The 21168-nt window shown below is 41.0% G+C and overlaps 1 protein-coding gene across 3 annotated transcripts; it reads left to right on the top strand.

The window, feature by feature from the left end:
• Positions 1-23: 23 nt before the first annotated feature.
• LOC114594826 (heterogeneous nuclear ribonucleoprotein L-like) lies at positions 24-15284 on the top strand. 3 transcript variants are annotated; one of them, XM_028724990.2, is made up of 14 exons: positions 368-503; positions 1875-1993; positions 2599-2707; positions 2842-3079; positions 3588-3673; positions 4827-4923; positions 5009-5078; positions 9148-9219; positions 10781-10998; positions 11127-11248; positions 11832-12033; positions 13025-13082; positions 13176-13274; positions 14657-15284. In XM_028724990.2, exons 4-14 carry the CDS (start codon positions 2849-2851, stop codon positions 14710-14712), a joined length of 1311 nt encoding a protein of 436 aa, XP_028580823.2. In that variant the 5' UTR covers positions 368-503; positions 1875-1993; positions 2599-2707; positions 2842-2848; the 3' UTR covers positions 14713-15284. The 3 variants fall into 3 exon arrangements, with proteins under 3 accessions (XP_028580820.2, XP_028580823.2, XP_028580822.2); XM_028724987.2 differs by lacking the exon at positions 2599-2707 and having other exon boundaries at positions 24-406; XM_028724989.2 differs by lacking the exon at positions 2599-2707.
• Positions 15285-21168: the final 5884 nt, after the last annotated feature.

The following is a 21168-nucleotide window of genomic DNA, read 5'->3' as shown; positions in this document are numbered from 1 at the left end:
GTGTCCCCGAACTTCTGAGAAGCTTCTCCGTTAGCCAATCACGGAGCTTTCCACACAAAGTTAGCTCCAATCGCAGGACAAGGGCCTGCGCTGTACTTCCCGATCCTTCGCGGCCGTCTTCTGTGAGGTGAACTGGTCCAGAGCATCCTCGTCGGTCTCTTCGCCTGACTCCCGGTTCGCGCGCCGGTTGAGGAGCCCCGAGTGTCCAGTATCCTCCTCACCTGCACTTCGCTGGGCCGCCGCCGCCATGTCTGCGCCGTCTTTTGGGCAGGAGGAGGAGGAGGACGGCGCCTACGAGAGCCAGACCAAGCGGCTGAAGCCCAGCGCCGCCGCCGCCGCCGCCGCCGCTGCGGAGGGCGAGAGCCGCCAGGAGGCCGCCCCTCGCACCGGGGACTGCTCTGGAGGGGTAAGGAGGGCCTGCCTCTTATAATCCTCGCCCTTCGCAGTGTTCGCCGGGAGTGAACGGCGGGTAGAGAAGACGCGCAACAGCAGCCCGTTGCCAGGTGCGCCAACTGCCAGGTCGGCGTGTGTAGTAGCATCGGGGCGTTAACGCTTCCGTTTCTCCCCATCCTTCTCAATACACAAGTTGAATCCTAGTATTTCCACAAAGTTTTGTTCGTTAGGCATGTCACGCATCTACCTGTTTTTATATTGTAAACCGCCCTGTGATCCTCGGGTGACAGGCGGTGTAGAAAATTAATGAATACTCACAATAATACAGTAATAAAAATAATAATAAGCGTGCATGTGGGAAGAGGGCTGAGCATGTTTCAGAAAGATTAGTCTGTAACGGGAAACAGCATCTTAAGGTGTGACAGGTTTTTTATTTACATGTATGTAAAGAAAATCAGTGAGAGATTTTACTTTATTGGGCTCCGTGATCACAGCAGTCACGAAATTAAAAGACGCCTGCTTCTTGGAAGAAAAGCAATGACAAACTTAGACAGCATCTTAAAAAGCAGAGACATCACCTTGCCAACAAAGGTCCGTATAGTTAAAGCTATGGTTTTCCCAGTAATGATGTATGGAAGTGAGAGCTGGACCATAAAGAAGGCTGATCGCCGAAGAATTGATGCTTTTGAATTATGGTGCTGGAGGAGACTCTTGAGAGTCCCATGGACTACAAGAAGATAAAACCTATCCATTCTTAAGGAAATCGGCCCTGAGTGCTCACTGGAAGGACAGATCGTGAAGCTGAGGCTCCAATACTTTGGCCACCTCATGAGAACAGAAGACTCCCTGGAATAGACCCTGATGTTGGGAAAGATTGAGGGCACAAGGAGAAGGGGACGACAGAGGACAAGATGGTTTGACAGTGTTCTCGAGGCTGCCAACATGAGTTTGACCAAACTGCGGGAGGCAGTGGAAGACAGGAGTGCCTGGTGTGCTCTGGTCCATGGGGTCACAAAGAGTCGGACACAACTAAACGACTATAAACAACAACAAAGAAAATCATGGAATTGTAGAGTTGGAAGGGACCATGAGGATCATCTAGCCCAAGTCCCCTGCACTTGTGGATGAAGATTTAAGTGAGCCGGTGAGACCACTTTGTCAGATGCACCTGGCTTTGTCACCAGCCGACTGTGGATACGTAGGTCCGCTTTTACACATCAAAGGATTTATTGTGCAGGAGGCAAAATTTCTCTTGGTTTCCGCTAATAAAACAATGGGAAGAGGAAGGTGTTTTCCTCCATTCTTCACTTTTCTGAAGGCAGTTCGTTCTAACAACTCTGAATTGTGTTGTATATATAACTTCATATTTCATTCCCCTTTCAAAAGGGGCCTTCAAATTACTTTGTCAGTTAATCATCTATAATATTGTTTTTTGATAGATTTAGATCTGAAAAATAAAGTCTATCACTTTCATTTCCTAGAATGCTGGTGGAAGTTTTCACAAAGTTCCTGTTTCTCCTGTGGTCCATGTCCGAGGGCTCTGTGAATCAGTTGTGGAGGCGGATGTTGTGGAGGCGCTTGAAAAATTTGGAACCATATGGTATGTTTACCATATATTAGATCTTGGGTGACTCACAACAAGCTTTGTAATGTATTTTTAAAATACCTCTTCAAGGCTTGTACTGGTACTCCTAAACTGAAGCCAGTGGTGGACCTACATTTTGGGAGTCCTGAAGCTTGACGGTTATGGGGGCCCCTTCGCAATCAGCAATGGAATCTGGGCAACAACTGTTATTTTATTCAAATGTGTTGTTCTGCGACAGAACATCACAGCACTACATCATCTGTGCTACCGACTCTCGAACTTTGGGATTGTTGAAATAATATTCAACAAAAATTAATCAATTTAAGTTGTGCAACTTAAAATTAGGTCTACTAGACCCATTTTTAAAAAATTATGTGGACTAAGGTCACTTTTGAGGCTCTTTCGAGAACAGGGACACTGAAACTTAAGCCTCATTAGCTTCATAGTGTATCTGCCCCTGATTGAAGCATTGGAAGTACCAAATCCTTCAAAAGTTAATTTTGAGGCAGATCGTTCTGCTTGTCTACATATGGAAGCTGGGTAAGAGAGCACCTTGGTTCTGTTTTTCTACATTAGATATTCATAATTTTATCCTCAGAACTTTGCATTTTGCTTTACAGTTGAAAGATGAGGTATGACTGATGTCACTCTTTGCTCCAAACTAAGCCCTTGGTTACATAGACACATTTGCTGTAGATTTCAACAAATGTTCCATTGACTTTAAGAAAGGTAGTAGATTTTTTTTGAGTTTACAATAAGAATTTTTAGTGTAAAGTCTTTTAAGATCAAATTTCACTTATGATTTACAATTGATGGCCTTAAATAATTAGAGCTCATTAATGGTTTTATTGTTTTTCCTGCAGTTATGTGATGATGATATCATTTAAACGCCAGGCTTTGGTAGAATTTGAGGATATTGAAAGTGCCAAAAAATGTGTGACATTTGCATTAAGTGAACCGTTATATATAGCTGGGCAACAAGCATTTTTCAATTACTCTACAAGCAAAAGAATTACTCGTCCGGAAAACACAAACAGTGTCTCTGGTGGGAACAAAGTTCTTCTCTTATCAATTCAGAACCCTCTATATCCAATTACAGTGGTACGTCTTACTCTTAAGCATAACTTTACCTTACCTTAGTGCATCCTATTAGCTACATAAGGTAAAATCCTTGTGTTTTAAGACCTTGGGTTTTAGCAAGTGCATTTGAGTGAGTCGTCGTCTTTCATTTTTCTTGCATACTTTGAGGTTTTTGAAATTATTGTTTTGATTCTGTGTATTCCCAATTTATAAATGGTATAAGACAAGTTAAAATTTGTTTAAGAGCACTAAAATTTTGGCAGTCTTATTAGATATCTGACTGCATAGAGATAAAACTGAATTTAGGCTTACTGCTTTGAATTGCCTTGTTTCATGGATAAACTTTAGAATGTTTGTCCCCTTTTCTCTCATCATTACATAACTACATAGTACACAAGAGACTTTCTCTCAGAAACTAAATCCAAACTTTAAATGGGGGTTATTTTGTTTGTGTGTGCTAATAAAATTTTGAATAGTATTTGTCAGGTAAATCTTCAAATCTCTGACTATTTCCCTCATTCTTCTGTAGGATGTTTTATATACAGTGTGCAACCCTGTGGGGAAAGTAAAACGTATTGTCATATTCAAGAAGAACGCAATACAAGCCCTGGTTGAATATCCTTTTTGTATCACTTTGTGTCTGTGTGTGTAGATTATGTTCTAGGGCAGGGCAGTCTAACCTCTCAGACCAAGTGGGCCACAAGAGTACTTTGACACAGAACCTGGGGACCACACAGTGATTTAAATTTCCATATCATATATTAGAGTTTGCAATAAATATTATTTAATATGCACAATTAATATATTTAATTAAACACAGGCAGCCCCCCATTTGCGCGAGGGTTATGTTCAGGGTCATCGCTCTCGTAAGCTTGCCTTACCCTCACCCTGCCGCCATTTTTTCCTCTTCTGGTGTCAAACATTGCATGTGCAGTCAGTCACACATGCCTTGAACGTGCACAAATTGAAAGTTGCCTGTATATATAATTAAATACACAATTAGTAGATTTAATATATTTTAAACAGATCAGAACCATTCTTTTTTTTTTTTTAAAGCAACCAAACAGATCCAAAAACAAGGATGCTGCAAGGTGTAGGGAGTTGCTGGTTGCAGGCAGGATTCCTGGCAGGAAAGAGAAAGGAGAGGGATAAAGCAAGGGAGTTTTTACTATCTCTTGATGGGGTAGTAGGGCAGGGGGAGAGAGAGAGGAGAAGAATGCAAACAAGCAACTCTGTGCTAGGGAATCACTGAACTCATCTCTGCACAACATCCAGCCTCTGGCCTACTTCCTGTTTCACAGCCACTGTTTATATAGCAACATGGTAGCTCCTGCAGGCCAGAGGGAGCATCCGAGGTACACCTGTTGTCAGCTGTTCTTTCCAGCTGTGGAAAGCATTTTGAATGGCTATCCTGTGTTTCTTGCCATTTATCACTAGGAGCCATCCCATTCTTTTCTACCTCATGAGTAGAATTCCTTCCCATGCTGAGAGCAGTACCTAAATTGGGGATGGGGAGCTTGTGGTTCTCTAGATAGTGTTTGAGTATTGCTCCAGTCGTGCCTCATCACTGGCCATTCTGACTATGGTATTAGTCACTCATTCATACATAAAATTGGTGTTTTTACATTTGTAACCGCATGTTAAATAAAGAGCCCTTGAGTAATTTCTAGGAGATCTACTGTGTTGTGGTCTAAATTAGCATGACTTGTGGCTATTTGGGGTGTGTGTGGAGGCATTGTTTTAAACAATAATCCTTAACATTAATCAAGTTCAAATCGGTTCTCTGTGCTCAGAAGGCAAAAGCAGCACTCAACGGAGCAGATATATATGCAGGATGTTGTACTCTAAAAATAGAATATGCAAAGGTAATGATCATACTTTCTTCAGCGGCTAAACTGTTTTGGGAGGAAAGCAATGATTAAGACTTGCTGTTTGTTTATATTTTAACAGTCAACTCGACTTAATGTCATTCGAAATGACAATTGTAGTTGGGACTATACAAAACCATATTTGGGCAGAGGTAAGTATTTTGGTAATTATACTAAATGTGCATTTAAATATATAAATATATGCAGTTAGCTTGTCTAATGTTTTAGTCACTTCAAGCCAGGTATTTCTGATGAAGCTCTTGTAATAGGCATCCTGACCTGTAATCCTGGAAAAGAATAACTCAACATTATTGCCCCTTGCTGGTTCCTATTGAGCTATTTAACAAGGAGCCCACACATGCAAGCATGTTTGCAGTACAAGGACTTGCATTTCTCCAAGCAGCTCTCACTCTTTGGAGGAGAGGACACTGATGCAGACTTTCCTTACAAACTACAAACTTGCACACTGCTTCTCCACGGGAAGGATTTTCCTCATTTGTTGGACAAGGCATTAAGAAGGATAGAGGACTCCAGCAGGCTGACTCTACACTTCATCATGCACCACATCGGCATCATCAACAGGCCCTCTGAAAAACCTCAGACTTGCAACTCACCTTGACTGCATACTGCATGCACCATCACCACAAGCATATCAAGGAGGACCACTTACAGCACTTCTGGTTTGCATGGCACGAAAATACCATGGTAGACTGTACCCATTCTAAACCAGTTTGCATGTGTTTCCAATCTTATGTCCCTTTAAAATTACCATTGTAGAATGAAACACCATAAAATGGAAGATCCAAACTCTTGTTTCTCTCCTGGCTTTTTACCAGTGTAAATGCTTTCTAAAGGACTGCACTTACTTTAAAGATTAATTGAAATTCACCTGTACCCTGTCAAATGAGTCCCCACAAGCACCAATATTTGATTCAAGGTCTAAAATGTCTGAGCATTTTTAATTGCAGAAGCTAGTTGGAATAGTGTTTTCATCAGTAAAAAAACCTGCATGGAAATGTAAAAGGAATTGCTATGTGGTTTGATTTCTGTAAATGTTCTTTGTAACTGAATGATTTGTGTATAATCTGCTGTAATGTACCTTTTGAAAATCTAGGCATTTATAACATGGAGGTGGGAACTTAACCTTACCAAGGTAGAGTATCTTCTAAATTTTAAACATAGTGAAGGTTTCAACTTTCCTTTTAATCATTGCTGAAAGGTTGTTTTTACTGGTAGTGCTTTGGCTTGTAAAAATGTATTATTTAAAGGTTAGGGCTTGGACATGCAGAATTAAGTGTTTGTAAAAGGTTAATAAGGGGGCTGCAGTATTGGTTAGCAGATTGTCCACCTGCAGTACGTTACATTAAAGCTCATGTTCCCCCTCCTTCAAACTACCGAATTGGGAAGTCACTGAGTTACCTTGGGCAATTCAGTGGATAATTTTCCAAAATATATAGATGCATATTCAAGCAACTAGCAAACATGTAGTTCAGACTGTAAGTTTAAACTGTGCCTTGGCTTAGTACATGAAAGATTGGGAAATGAGAAATATTTTCTTGAAGGAAAACAAACAAAACAGGTGCTCCCAAGTGTGTGGCAATGTCTGGTGGAATTTTTTATTTCCATTTCATCAGCAAATTCAGTGTCATATCACAAACTACTTTTGAAAGAAGCAGAAGTGTTGTTTTCTTCGTTCTCCCCTCTTTTATCCTTTCTTTTTCCTGTTCTCTTTCTCTCTTTCCAGACTTTTTGATTCTCTTTGTTCTCAATATTCTTCTCTTGAATTGTGAAAACTTTAATAAAAATTGATTTGGAATTTCTCAGTTTCAAACAGGGTTGCCATGTACTAGAGTGGCTCCTATATTGTGGCCTGTGTATGTGTAGTGTAAAGCTCCCTTGGACCTGTGGAACAAGATATAAGCATACTGTTCTACCTTGTACTGAAGTAGAGTTGCTTCCCTGTTCCTTCCCATGTGTTTCATGCAAGAAGAGAGCTGAATTTACCAGCTACACCTAGCATTGCCATTAGCCAGGGATGATGGGAGTTTTAGTCCAACAACATTTGTAGCGCCACATATATCCCATCCTTGCTCTAGACAAGAAGTGCTGAAAGAAAACACAGTTACTTCTTTCTCCAAAATCTGTAACCTGCAACAGTCTTAATAAAGCAGCACGGAAAATGCTTGAGTATTTTTAATGTTGTGTACAGCATACTGATTGACAAGGAGTGGGCAGCTTCATCAGCTAGAGATGTAATACTTAACTGATTTTCTTGGCATTCTTACAGGAGTGGCCTACACCAAAGTGTCATTGTGATGGGCTGCTTTACATGCAAGATTCGGGGAGCATTCTCTTCATTAAACAGGCTTCCGTTCTGGTTTCTTCAGACAGGAAAGTGTGCCCAAGTTTAGTGTTTAACCCAAGTGCAGTTGATTTAAAGCAGGAGATTTTAGCCGATGGCTGAATTTATATAAAATTACATTTTGCATCCCAACCTTTTCCTAAGTACGGTAGTTTGTTAGCTACGTAACTACTGTATTGTCAGAAGGTAAAGCTTGGTTTTCAAGGGTGCCCACTGATCTTCAGAACTGGGTAGTTTTCATCCTGATTTTTCATTTCCCAAACTCAAGACTGCCATTGCATCCTACTCAAATATGTAATTCTGGTGACTGATGTTTGCTGCTTCCGTTGTACAAAAATCCTGTCCTCTGTAACTTAAGGGCTAGGTGATGTGGCTAGTATGTGAGATGAATAGCACTTCCATTTTGGATAGCACATACTGAAATCTGTGGAAATTGCTTCCTAATAATGGGCTTGTGTTCTGCACAATATCTCTTTACTCTCCCACTATCAAAATCAAATTATTATACGACTATCTAATTCCTTGGTTGTTTTAAACGTCTCAAACACTGGAAACAAAGCTTGAAATATTGTGCATTATCCAAACTGAGAAAGAACTGTATGCTACTTCAGCTGGATGTTTCTCATTTCCCATTGCTTAACAATCAGTTGCGGTATTGGAACTTCTGATTGTCTACTGAAAGCAAGAAGTGGATGTTAAAGCTAACTGCTGTTTCTTTTTGTAATACATGTTTAATTGCATATTGCAAATAATTACTTTAGGTTGGTGTACTGCTTTCATCCAGTACTGTTGACCCCTTGGTTAACTTTACATTCTAGTATAAAATGTGGCTTGTTGAAGGAAATTTTCATTGTTAAAAGCGCTTTTAATAGTTTTAATTTTTCAGTATTGAAAGTATAACATAGACGGTATTAATAGTAATGTATAGTCTCGGCACTTCTCCAGTTGTTGATGTAATCATGTACACAAATATGGTGCTTTTCTGTTTACCGATTATGAAACCATGTAATACAATTTTTTATTATATTATGCTGAAACTTCTTGAAAGAAACCCACTTTGAAAATGTGTTGCTGTTGAAGCTAATAGTGTGATACAGGTACTGTCCTTTGATTGTACTGCATTTACAACTTGTTTTTATGAGTTATAGGTAATTTACAGTCTATGGCAGTGGTTTGAATGATGCTATCTCACATTTCTGCCTCCCAAAGGTTTGCATGGCTGTTTGTTGCCGCAGCTCTGGCTACAAGCCCCCCAGGTGAATAGTGCCTCTAGGGCTGGCTAAGTGGTGCTTCCCAGGCCCCTGTGGGGCAGTGTGAGAAGGCACCTCTCTTTGGGGCAGATATCGGGTCAGCAGCTGTGACTGCCCAGAGTACTCTGAAGGAGAGGGAGGAAGAGATGAGGGAAGATTTGCTGAGGGAACCCTCCACAAGGGAGGGGTGAGGGACTACCAGCTCTGCAGGCAAGGGGTGACATAAGTGGGCTTCTCAGTCCTGTAGGGTGCCACAGAAAGAAAGTAGTTGGTCAACAGGGCCGTGGACCCAAAACAGTTGAAAACCTCTGGTCTATAGTATTAGGGTCCAGGCTTCTCAGGCTTAAAGTGTCAAATCTTCTCAAACAAATATTATCAAGCCAACATTAATATTGGCTTCTTACAACTGTGTTTTTGTGCTGGAGCAAATCAGCTTATAATAGGTTGTTTAAAGTATCCAGACTAAAATCGTAGAGTAACATTGAAGTATCCAGCAGTGTTCTTCTTAGCCAGAAAATATTACCCCTTCCCCGCAGTTGCTTACTGATAAACTCCAATATCTTTAAGGGGGGCTGCTATTGTTTAATGATGCTTTTCTTTCTCCTTTAGATAGAGGGGAAGGCAGTCAGAGGCAAGCTATTCTGGGAGAGCACCACTCCTCATTTAGGCATGATGGCTATGGTAGGTTATATGGCTTCCAGTTACGGGTTATATTGAAAATGGGTTATATGGTGAATATAGTTGTATATGTGTAGATTTTCCTCCTATTTTTTTGTTTGTGGTGCCATCTTAATGTATTCTGCAATCTGTAGTATAAATCCTTTCCCCACCACTCTTGGGCCAACACTTTTGAAAAAGTCTTGCTACATTAGTCAGGCACCACATTTGTCTGTCTCATTGTGCCCCCTCATTTGCCCTATCGCAGGGTGGGGAACCTCATGCCTGGTGGTCGCTTTTGTTCTCCAGGCCTTTCTGTTTGACCCCAAAACTCTTGCCAGGCCACTCCCCTCATTGGCCCTGCTTTGTGTCCTAAGTGTTTATGTCCGCCTAGAATGTGTCTTTGAACTCCGATGATGCCTCTTGCTTGGCTGGAGGGCTGACAGAGGTGTGGGAGGCTGTGTAGAAACAAGCCTATTGTGCAAAGGTAAATTTTATATTTGTTGCTCCACCCACTGCTGCGTCTGACCCTGCCCACGACTGGCATGTGGCCCTAAGAAGGTTGTCCACAAGGGAATTTGGCCCTTGGGTAGGGAGGGTTTCTCATGCCCTAGTGCCAAATGGCACATCCATTTATGACCAGTTTTTCATGGTCTCATTTTTTTATTTTTAAATGCCAATACATTTTGGTAATAACCAGAGACTTTACATGGCTCACTATAAATCAAGTTGTCATTTTGTGAGCAAACAATATTTTTTTCCAAGTTGCAGTTAACTTTGTCACAGTAAAGATGAAATGTTACTTAATACTTCTCACTTTGCACACAAAAAGTGCCTCTAAAAACAGATTGAAACTTTGAATCACACACTTAGACCACAAGCTAACAGTTAGATGTGCTGAAGGTCATTGAAATCAATACAGTCCTTTATTTCTTAAGTCTGGTTTGTGGCTTTAGGTGTTTATCCACTGTTAGTCATACTCAGATTGGACCCATTGAAATTAATGGACATGACTACAGTGGTACCTCGGGTTACATACGCTTCAGGTTACAGACTCCACTAACCCAGAAATAGTGCTTCAGGTTAAGAACTTTGCTTCAGGATAAGAACAGAAATCTTGCTCCGGCGGTGTGGCAGCAGCAGGAGGCCCCATTAGCTAAAGTGGTGCTTCAGGTTAAGAACACTTTCAGGTTAAGAACAGACCTCCGGAACGAATTAAGTACTTAACCCGAGGTACCACTGTATCTTAAACTCATTAATTTCATATGGTGTGCTCTGAGTCGAACTCACTTGGCTCCAGCCCCTACATCATTTCAAGTTAGCTTGTTCCTTGGAGGCACATGGGGAAGGGGAAATTGTATGAATTATATTTTGGTTGATGTGAGTTAACATTCTTGTCTAGATAGACCATGTTTTGGGAGTTGATACTAAAGCTGCATAGCTCATTCTAGCAAAACCTTAATTGCTAAGATGTATTAGTAATTATTGGAAAACTGGCAGCTTTTAAAACTTGGCAGCTTTAATCTTCATATCCGGCCAATTAAACTTTTCCAACCAAATTCACTAAAGAATACTTTCTCTTTAGGATCACGTGGTCCTCTGTTACCACTACCAAGCCGATACCAAATGGCATCGCGGGATACTCCAGAACTTGTGGCTTACCCACTTCCCCAGGCCTCCTCATCTTACATGTATGGGGGGAACCCCTCGGGTTCTGTTGTCATGGTTACTGGACTGCACCAGCAAAAGATGAACTGCTCAAGAATCTTCAATTTGTTCTGCTTGTATGGAAATATTGAGAAGGTAAAAACAAAAAAGTTTAGGCAATGAAATTTAAAGAATAATTCATGATTACTGTGAAGAGAACACAGTGTCATGCATATTCCAACCAAACCGAAAATTTCCTAACTTACCATTCTTTAAACCTGCAGGTGAAGTTTATGAGGAGCATTCCAGGCACAGCTTTAGTGGAAATGGGTGATGAATATGCTGTTGAAAGAGCAGTCACGCATCTCAACAATATCACATTATTTGGGAAGAGAATTAATGTTTGGTATGTGTGCATTCCATCTTAGTACTAATGCTAAAGCACACCTATAATGTATGTGTCCAGCAGTGTAAGATATTAAAATACTGCTGAATAAAGTTTTTTAAAAGAATACTGTCTATAGAGGATCTAAGTAAAACATACACATAATTACATTGGAAACAGCACCAGCCCTTTCATTAAAAGCAGTCAATCCCCCAAAGTCTGCCAAAATAAGAAAGTCCTCACATGCTGGCAGAAGGACAAGGTTATTGCTCCCTCTATGCCAGAATTATCAATCTGATTATTGTGTAAGAGGTTCAGCAGTGTAAGATACTAAAAGTGCTGCTGAATAAAGTTTTATTTAAAGAATACTGTCCATATATGTAAAGAATAAACTTTGCTAGAAAAGTAATGTAAATATTTCTATATTTCATTGATCTCCTTCCATAACTTGATAAATGCATGACCGACTTCTCTACTTGACATGTAAAATGTAGATTATCCCTCTGAGTTCATATTTTGTTACTATGCTTTGAGAATTCTGTAAAAAAACAAACACCTTTTTTACTGCAAAAAGTTTTATTAATTATGTACTCTTTATTTATAGTGTATCCAAACAGAATTCAATTATTCCTAGTCAGTTATTTGAGCTGCAAGATGGGACAAGCAGCTCTAAAGATTTTACAATGAGCAAGAACAATCGCTTTACTAATGCTGGTCAAGCTTCCAAGAATATCATTCAGCCACCATCTTGTGTGTTGCATTACCATAATGTTCCACTGTGTGTAACTGAAGAGACCTTTGTAAAGGTAGGTAGCTGCAGGAGTCATAGCTTTTATATGTAATTTAGCAGATTCCTTTTTTTATGTCCTAGAGTAGGGGTGGGAAATTGCATCTTGCAGATCTTACACTCAGTAATACGACATAATGACATCAAATGATACCTATCAGCTTTCAAAGGAGATCAGTGTAACCACTGATCAGCTGATGGGACAGTTGCAGCAACCATGTTTCAAGTTCCCATGCACCTTCAAAGAGACTTGCTACATACATTAGTACATGCTTGGTTGAATTGAAGCCATCTGTTTTGAAACTGCTGGCTAAGATGAAGAAAACGATCTTGCTTTAGCAAGCTGTTTCGATGCAGTCAACTTCAGAACAGACCACTTGGTGCACCAAAGATTATTCAGTGCAGAGCTCCCTAGTGCAGGAGGTTCTCTTGGGTCAGTGCCAAACAGTTTATTGGTACTGACAGGGAATGCCACTTGCAAAGGAACAGTTGAGAGCTGACTTTAAACTCATGATTGTTCCCTTGTCTCATAGTGTGACATCAGGTGTGACATCAGGTGGGTGTAGTTTGTAAGGAATGACCTTGTGGGGAGAATTGGGGCCCATGCTGGAACTAATTAGTGCAGCAGGCTGGAGAGTCCCTGCTGCTGCCATGGTTGCTGTAGTTTTAAAAGTAAGTAAATCAACCATGCTGTGGCTTAGACTCTAAAATGTTTCATTATCTTAAGTAGAATATCTTGTAATATTCAAAATTGGACAGCAAGATGTTTCTGTCAAGAGTTTAGCATGAGACGGTAGGATTTCTGGGCAATGGAGGGACACTTCTTTGGTGAGAGTATTTTTACCCTATAATCACTTTCTTAAAATTAATGGGGTTCCTGATATCTCAACTCATTTTGTGCCAAGTGTCCTCCTTATCACATAAATTACCAGTTGCTGTAACTCAAAACGACATCCTCTAGAATTAGATTGTTGCTGTTTAATGAACATATTTTCACTTTATTGTTCCAGCTGTGTGATGATCATAAAGTTCTACGCTTTATCAAACACAAAGTATTTGATCCAAAGCGTAAGTAAATATTTGATTCTATTTAAGTTCTCAAAGAAACCTAACTTACTGATGGTGGTGTGAAGCAACCATTTTAAACTCTTGTTTTGACAGCTTCAGCCAAAACGCTTTCTGGCCTGCTGGCGTGGGAATGCAAGACTCATGCAATGGAAGCACTTTCAGTACTTAATCACTACCAAATAAAAGACCCTAGTAAGTCAATGTATTAAAGTAGTCTTTAGCTTTATATTTTATCTCTCTATATCATTTGGATACAGGGTTTTAGGGATGGATTTTAAACATTTTATATGCCATCTCATTAATATAATACCAAGATGCTGCGCAGTAAAACATTTCTGTGCACAATAAAAACCACCAAGAAACACCACAAACACAGTAGCCAGGTTGTGCTAGGATATAACACTTGCTGGGCTTGGTCAATATTTTCCTATGGTCTTTAAAATGCAAAACATTTTTGTTTTCTTCCTTTGAAGTCAAAGGACTTTTTCATATGGTTGAACAGTTTTAACAGTGTGTTTTCATTTACACAACACTCTTATAAATCCTCATCACACTGACTCAGTTTGCACTTAATGCAGAGCCCAGCTGCATTGCCATAAACAAGCAAACACGGGCTCATGGATTGTGGGCGTGCTGCTCATCTCTGGTGGCTTTACTGCTGCACTGACCTAAGCCGTGGCCTGTCTTAGCTTGTTGTCTGAACCTAGATTCGTGGTTTAGCTCTCCCCAGAGAAACGGAGCTGAGAAGTTTGTCCTGTGGTTTACAGCTTGTGGTTTGCGTGGGAGAGCTAACCCAAGCGTGTGTGTTTAGATGACACGCCAAGTGTAGCATAATGCTGAGGGTGGAGAAAAAGGGCCTGAACATTTGTTGGTTGTGCTAAGTCATGGTTTGGCTTGGTGTTACACGTGAATAAGGGCACTGAAAACAAGCTGAGCTGTAAAATAGTAACTGGTTACTTTCTCTGTACTAAAGTGATAGTATGGAGTGGAAAACCTGGTTTAGTACAGGCATGATAATGTGATAATTCTTCGCAAGTGCAACTGTGATGGAAGGCATGGGAACCACATCTTATAAAGCAAGAGAAACTGCCATACAGTGGTACCTCTGGTTACGTACTGAATTCGTTCCGGAGGTCTGTTCTTAACCTGAAACTGTTCTTAACCTGAAGCACCACTTTAGCTAATGGGGCCTCCCACTGCCGCCCCCGTGCGATTTCTGTTCTCATCCTGAAGCAAAGTTCTTAACCCAAGGTACTATTTCTGGGTTAGCGGAGTCTGTAACCTGAAGCATATGTAACCTGAAGCATATGTAACCCGAGGTACCACTGTATTTTCATTGAACTGGTTCCGTAGAAAGATTGTGTTTTCTGTATAGGGAAAGAAGGTTGGATTGAGTTCTGATGCATTATACAAAGCAGTAGTGTGCTAGAAATAAGAGTAGTATTTTAGAAGCAATTTTTCACAGTAGTCAAACGCTTGTTAAAAGAAATCTCTTTTCTCAGACTAGCAGGCTGTCGTAAGGCACACCATCCAAAATGGCATTTATTCTTAACAGTTTCCCTTTTATTTTACAGATGGCTCTGATCCTTATACATTGAAGCTTTGCTTCTCTACTTCCTCTCATTTGTAGAGCAGAGGACAATATGTTAAGGAGCTCCTTCCATCTTTATTTACAAACTTGATGAAATCATGTTGCCTGCAGGCTCTAGGTTTTCTTGTCCCGATCTAACTTAAGTTCACTTTGTTTTATCTAAAGGGGTTTGAACTGCCTTGTAGGTAACATGTTCAAAACCTGTATACAGACCTTAAACACAGTTTCCATACAGCAGTAAAATGTACATTTACAATCACTATTTTCCACTTTGGTTTAAATGGCAAGTTGGATTATTATATTGGAATATTAGATGTAAAATTCTTGGTTCCTCCTCCTGGTTAAAAACTGTATGTGTTGCAGCAATTTTAAAAGCAGAACTAAATTTGTAAGCCCATTTCACATTGGTATTTTGTAATGAAACAGTCACTGATTGTTAAGAGAAACTTCGCAGGGGAAAAGAATATGGTGTTTGTTTTTTGCAGAAGGGTTGCAACTTACTTTAAATAGTGTCTTCTCAGAATAATTTTTTACTCCCATTAGCATGATGTCCTTATTGCTAATCCTAACCTGGAATGTCCTTACAAAAAATAAACACCAACCTGAATGAATACAGTTCCTCATTTGCTTTGTGATTCTAGTCTTTGGTACTAAATTAAACTGCTTATTGTCATAGGGTGGTTTTAAGCCCTTGTGTTAACCAGGCTAGGGAGGAAAGAGACCCAGTACAGCAAGGCAGGCTATGGCCTACTGGGTGTCATGGACTGACTGAATGTAGAGGAGTGGTGGGAGGCACCAGCTGGGGAACTCCCAAGGGAAGACGGCTCAGAGCCGGGGGGTGGGACAATTCTGAGTGGTCAGAGGGAGAGAAGGGAGCAGACTGAGAGGAGGAGGTATCAGAAGCTGAAAAGGTAACAGGGTTCAGTGAGCAGGAAGAGGCTGTGGCCAAGAGCAGTCCAGAATCAGAATCAGAAACGGAGAGGGGGCCAAGAGGCAGTGATGAGTCCTGGTAGGTCTTACCTTAATGAGGCAGTTTCAAGGACCCTACAGAAGTACAGAGAGAAGCTCACACCTACTCAAAACTCCTGCGCCGCTTACTTCCAAGTTGGCGTGTGCAGCATCAGGACCGTAATGTCAGTCCCTCCCCACCCTTTGCAAAACACACAAATTGAGGTGGGAAAAACAAAACAAAATAATTACAGTTGTTCTACTAAGTTTTGTTCATTATTAGGTATTTTTATATTGCAAACTGCTCTGTGATATTCAGACGGAATTCAGTGAAAAATACTAATGATAATGATAATACTCTGCTCCTCCACAGTCTTCTAACCCAGTGTGGTGGGACAGTGAAGTCAGGATTTGGCTTAGAATGCTTTCCAAACCTAGGCATGCATATTTGCATAGTCCCAGTAAGCCATGGTTTAGTTTATCATTATGTGCAAACATGGCTTCTCTTTCTCACTCAAACATACACTCAAAATCAGGCTTCCTCAACCTTGGCCCTCCAGATGTTTTTGGCCTACAACTCCCATGATCCCTAGCTAGCAGGACCAGTGGTCAGGGATGATGGGAATTGTGGTCTCAAAACATTGGAGGGCTGAGGTTGAGGAAGCCTGCTCTAAATGGAAGGTATGACCGCAGGAGAAAGTGCAGAGCACCTGCAGAACATAATTTTAAAACTTAAAGGAATTTTAAAGCAGTTTAAACCTGTAGTGCTAGGATATAGCTATGGTAAGGTAAAGGTAACTTTGTGATAACAATTTTAATGCATATGCTCATGCTTTAAAATTGCAATAGGCGGCATTTGCTTCCATTTTTAAAAAAATACTTTCAATGCTAATTTTTTTTGAGGTGCATGTGACTTCATTGTGAGCGCTTTTTCTTTTATCTTTTCCTTTTTTGCGCAGTCTGTCTACCCAGAAGAAATTTCCTTGTGTGAGTCCTTAGCTTGCATCTCACTACTAAAAAAACTGTTTTGTTGATCAGCTGTTGGTTAGGCTGGATGCAGGGGACTGCGTCTCTCTTGACTGAAGAGCTGATTGCTACAAGTACTACTTTTCTACCAGATTGCATACACAGTCTTGACAGCTGAATGCCTTGCATGTGGATGTGCATCCCCTCTCTCTAGATAGGTAAAGGTAAAGGGACCCCTGACCATTAGGTCCAGTTGTGGCCGACTCTGGGGTTGAAGCACTCATCTCGCTTTATTGGACGAGGGAGCCGGCGTACAGCTTCCGGGTCATGTGGCCAACATTACTAAGCCGCTTCTGGCGAACCAGAGCAGCGCATGGAAACACCGTTTACCTTTCCGCCAGAGTGGTACCTATTTATCTACTTGCACTTTGATGTGCTTTTGAACTGCTAGGTTGGCAGGAACAGGGACCGAGCAATGGGAGCTCACCCCGTCGTGGGGATTCAATCCGCTGACCTTCTGATCGGCAAGTCCTAGGCTCTGTGGTTTAACCCACAGAGGCAGTGACAAATCTTTATCTGAACTTGTATATGAGAATTAATTTTCATTAACGAAAATAAAGCATAGGCTGCAATCCAACCAACCATGTCGTTAGTTCTGCATTTTAAAAGGAGTCCAGGGCAATTATGTCGTTACACATGGGCATGTGTGTTTCCTTTCTAATTGGAGGCCAATGAGGTGGAAAACATGCAAAACCAAAAGCACTTGCATAGCACAACTCAGATAAGTGGTATAGAACTTGCTAGAAATCAATAGAAACAACCCCGCTTAAAATTAGGAAGGGGCATTACTTATTGAGGGTTGCTTTAAAAATCTTCTGAAAAAATGCTCCAGATCAAATCCCAATGAACTATATATAGGAACACAGGAAACAGATCATTGTTCCATTTTTGTTCCATTACAGATTAGCAATGTTTTGGACAGAGCTCTAGCAGCTCGAATTGCACCAAACCAGGGGCCTTCTGCAAAGGGCTGTCTTTGGTAAGCAGAAGCATTCTTTCAGCATACTGAAATTTCATAATCCTAATAACAGAGTGTTTCCGGACGGAGGTTGGTTGTGGAATTGGTGTTGGTCATGCAATACAATTTTTTCACACCATCCACAAGACATAGTCATCAACAAAATGCCAATCTTTAATCCAGTTTCCTCTTGCAGCAGAAAATATGTTAAGTAAAATTGTCTGTTATACACCTGCTGTCACCGATGGTGTGGAAGCTTGTCCTCTGAAAATGGAAAAAACCACCAGTATTGTGATGTTTCAGTGAGCCATGGTATCTCCCCACATGAGCGCAACCCAGCCATTTCATGTCTGACCAAATGATATATGTGATAAGGTACGGTGCTAAGAAACCAGAGACACCCCCATATTGCTAAATTTAGCTGAGAAGCGAAAGCTTAGCGAATGCTTGTAGAGCTTTTACTGTGCAAAGACCACACAGAAAAACACCAGGCTTTTCTTCAGTTTGGTTTACTGGGGTTCAAAAATCATACAGTTCATGTTGAGATGCATCAAGGTCCAAAAACTTAGCTCCTGAGAGCAAAATTCAGTTACAAACAGTAAAAATTACACTACACAGTATAATGCAAAACAAAAAGTACAAAAATGTACAGTCCAGCCCGAAAGATCAGAAGAGTAGCTGAGCTGCCCATTAGACAGTAATTCTAGCCTGTTCCCAGAGCAGTTGGCCTTTAAGTTCAGATAGCACACAGCCTGTAAACAGCCGCTGTGCTTCCAGAACCCAGAGATATTTACAAACTGCAAGAATGTTCTGGTGGCTTCTGCACCTATAAAATTTACTCCTTGACAATATGTGCACCAGTTTTCACCTATTGGAGCATGCTAAAGATATGCTGGAATTTCAACAACGCAGGCCAGAGGACCTATTATTTCAAGATCTCAACATATGGAGCTTGTGATCAGAGTACACACATCATGACTTTAAAAAATATATATTTTTAATACAGGAGTCTTGTGGAATACCTCTTTGTCAATTGATGCTTCCAGATTGATGCAATTCTTTTTTTTTGGGGGGGGGGGGATGCAATCACATACCAGCAAATTTATGTTGTGCAATCAAAGTTGATTTGAAGATCTTGCGCAACACACCCACTTCCACTAAAGATCAGACTTTTTTGTGATAAGGGAGGTGACAGGAAAATGCACTGCTCGACACAAGGTTTTAACTTCCCAGCAAATAAATCAGGATGATTGTTCATTAAACAGGTGGAAGTGACTGATGTTGAAGAATCACGCAGAACAGCCAACTCTCCTTGCCTTTGCTCCTCAGTCCGTTGTCCCACCTATGCCAGACATAACTCTATTCTAGCTACATGACACTCAAACCTCAGTACAGTGGTACCTCGGGTTACATACGCTTCAGGTTACAGACTCTGCTAACCCAGAAATATTACCTCGGGTTAAGAACTTTGCTTCAGGGTGAGAACAGAAATCATGCAGTGGCGGCGTGAGGCCCCATTAGCTAGTGGTGCTTCAGGTTAAGAACAGACCTCCAGAATGAATTAAGTTCTTAACCCGAGGTACCACTGTATTCAGTATCAATGTGCCTTTAATTAAGAGACGTTGAAGCTAAGCTGGAGGTGGTTATTGTGTCGTGCTCTGCTGATGCATTTCCCTAGAGGTATCTAGCTGACCAGTCTTTGAGAAAGATCTCTCCAAGGATATAGGTATTATCAAGGAAGGCAATTTTTGTATTTTTACAAGTTGCAAGACTGAGCTAGCCTATCACACTGAAATCAGTAATTGATGGAAATGTTTAAGATTGGTGTGTTAGCCTCTCCAGCTACAATCCTGTGATGCAGATTAGCCTGAAGAAATACCATTACTTGTCCAAGTCCACTCATAAAGTTCTAAAGTTGAACAAGGATTTAAACCTAGCTTTCACAGATAAATCTAGATTAGTATTCTGGAACTGAAGGTACCGAGGCAAATCTGCCTCCTAGCAGATCACAAACCTATAAGCTTTGAAGCTAAGTTGATGTTGACACCTAAGACCACTTTAGCTAGGCTGAGGTCCATCTTGACCTCTCAATCCAGGGCATTTTGAAGTCTAAACCAGGAAATGTAAATGTCACCTGCATTACTGGCTAAATATATGAAATAAATGGAACTATTTGCAGTCTTTAAATGGTTCCCCAAAACTATCACTTCACCCTACTTAATGCTAGGCCCTAGCCTATCAAGTAACAGTAGGTTAATACGTTTATTAGTCCCAACTAGAAGGGCTCCAAGAAGTAAGCAAGCCTTCAAGTTTCTAAAAACGCTTATTAATTAGGCTAAATGCTATGCAAAAAGTGGAGGGAAGTTTATGTTGGTGGCAAGATGAAAAGAACCATCAACACTTTGTAATAACCTCTAAATCAGGGATGTCCAACAGGTCGATCACGATCTACTGGTAGATCCCCACGATGTTTTGGTAGATCGTGGTTGATCTCTGGCTCCCAATCCTCTACGTCGGTAAATCTGACTCCTGCCCCACCTCATCCCGCCCTCCATTGTTGCTTGAACTCAGGAAGGGAAGACGGAGCTCCCTCTGTGTGGCTGTTTTCATCCATAGCGATGTTTTCATGTGTGACTTAACCCCAACTTCCCTTGCCTTCCTTCCCCACCCCAAAATGGAACTCCCCTCCCCAAAGAAGCCTGCAGCTTAACCGAAAAATGGGGCTTTCCTCCTCCAAAAAAAAAGGGGGTAGATCGCTTCCAGATTTTAATTCTGAAAGTAAATCGCAGTCTCTTGGGAGTTCGCCACCCCTGCTCTAAATGAAGTGAGGGAGGTACTGAAATTCTGCATGTTTACTTAGAAGTAAATCTTGCAGTAGTCAATATTCCCCCCCCCCAAAAAAAATTATTTTTATTCTCCAAATTATTACAAACCAAATTAATTTTATACAATTTCTTAAAATCAGGTTTCCCGCTCCTGTTCGAAACATATGAGCGGGATACGCCAGTGGTGCGGCGGCAGGAGGCCCCATTAGCGAAAGCGCGCCTCATGTTAAGAACCGTTTCGGATTAAGAATGGACCTGCAGAACAAATTAAGTTTATAACCGGAGGTACCACTGTACCTTCAAACAGCCAAGCCCAGTCCTTTCAGAAGCTGACTGATTGCATACCATTAGCATATAGTGGTCCAGGAGACCTCTTGATAAATGCCAATTGTCCGAATTATAGAGGAACTGTTTAGGGAAGCTTTTAAAGTTTGATGCATTACTGTATTTTAATATTTTGTTGGAAGCCACCCAGAGTGGTTGGGGAAGCCCAGCCAGATGGGCGGGGTATAAATAAATTATTATTATTATTATTATTATTATTATTATTATTATTATTATTATTATTATTACTAGCAACCAACCAACCAACCACAAATCATGCCGGAGACAGAGAGACAGAGGCCTGTCCATGGCAGGGACATGCTCCCAGGTCGCACCCAATCTGCCTTTCAAATTGGAATACATGCTTGCGCAGCAAAGCAGGATACAGTGAGCTCCCCAGACCCCACTGGAGAA

The sequence above is a fragment of the Podarcis muralis genome, chromosome 3, assembly GCF_964188315.1.
Source record: "Podarcis muralis chromosome 3, rPodMur119.hap1.1, whole genome shotgun sequence".
Taxonomy (NCBI): Eukaryota; Metazoa; Chordata; class Lepidosauria; order Squamata; family Lacertidae; genus Podarcis; species Podarcis muralis.
The sequence above is the reverse complement of the archived record's forward strand: the minus strand, read 5'-3'. Positions and strand labels throughout refer to the sequence as shown.

Bases quoted from the DNA above. Each gene is read 5' to 3' on its own strand.
- LOC114594826 (XM_028724987.2), top strand. From the start codon at position 248: ATGTCTGCGCCGTCTTTTGGGCAGGAGGAGGAGGAGGACGGCGCCTAC. The intron at 9,220-10,780 runs GTAGGTTATATG...CTTTCTCTTTAG, and splicing joins ATTTAGGCATGATGGCTATG to GATCACGTGGTCCTCTGTTA. The intron at 10,999-11,126 runs GTAAAAACAAAA...TTAAACCTGCAG, and splicing joins TGTATGGAAATATTGAGAAG to GTGAAGTTTATGAGGAGCAT.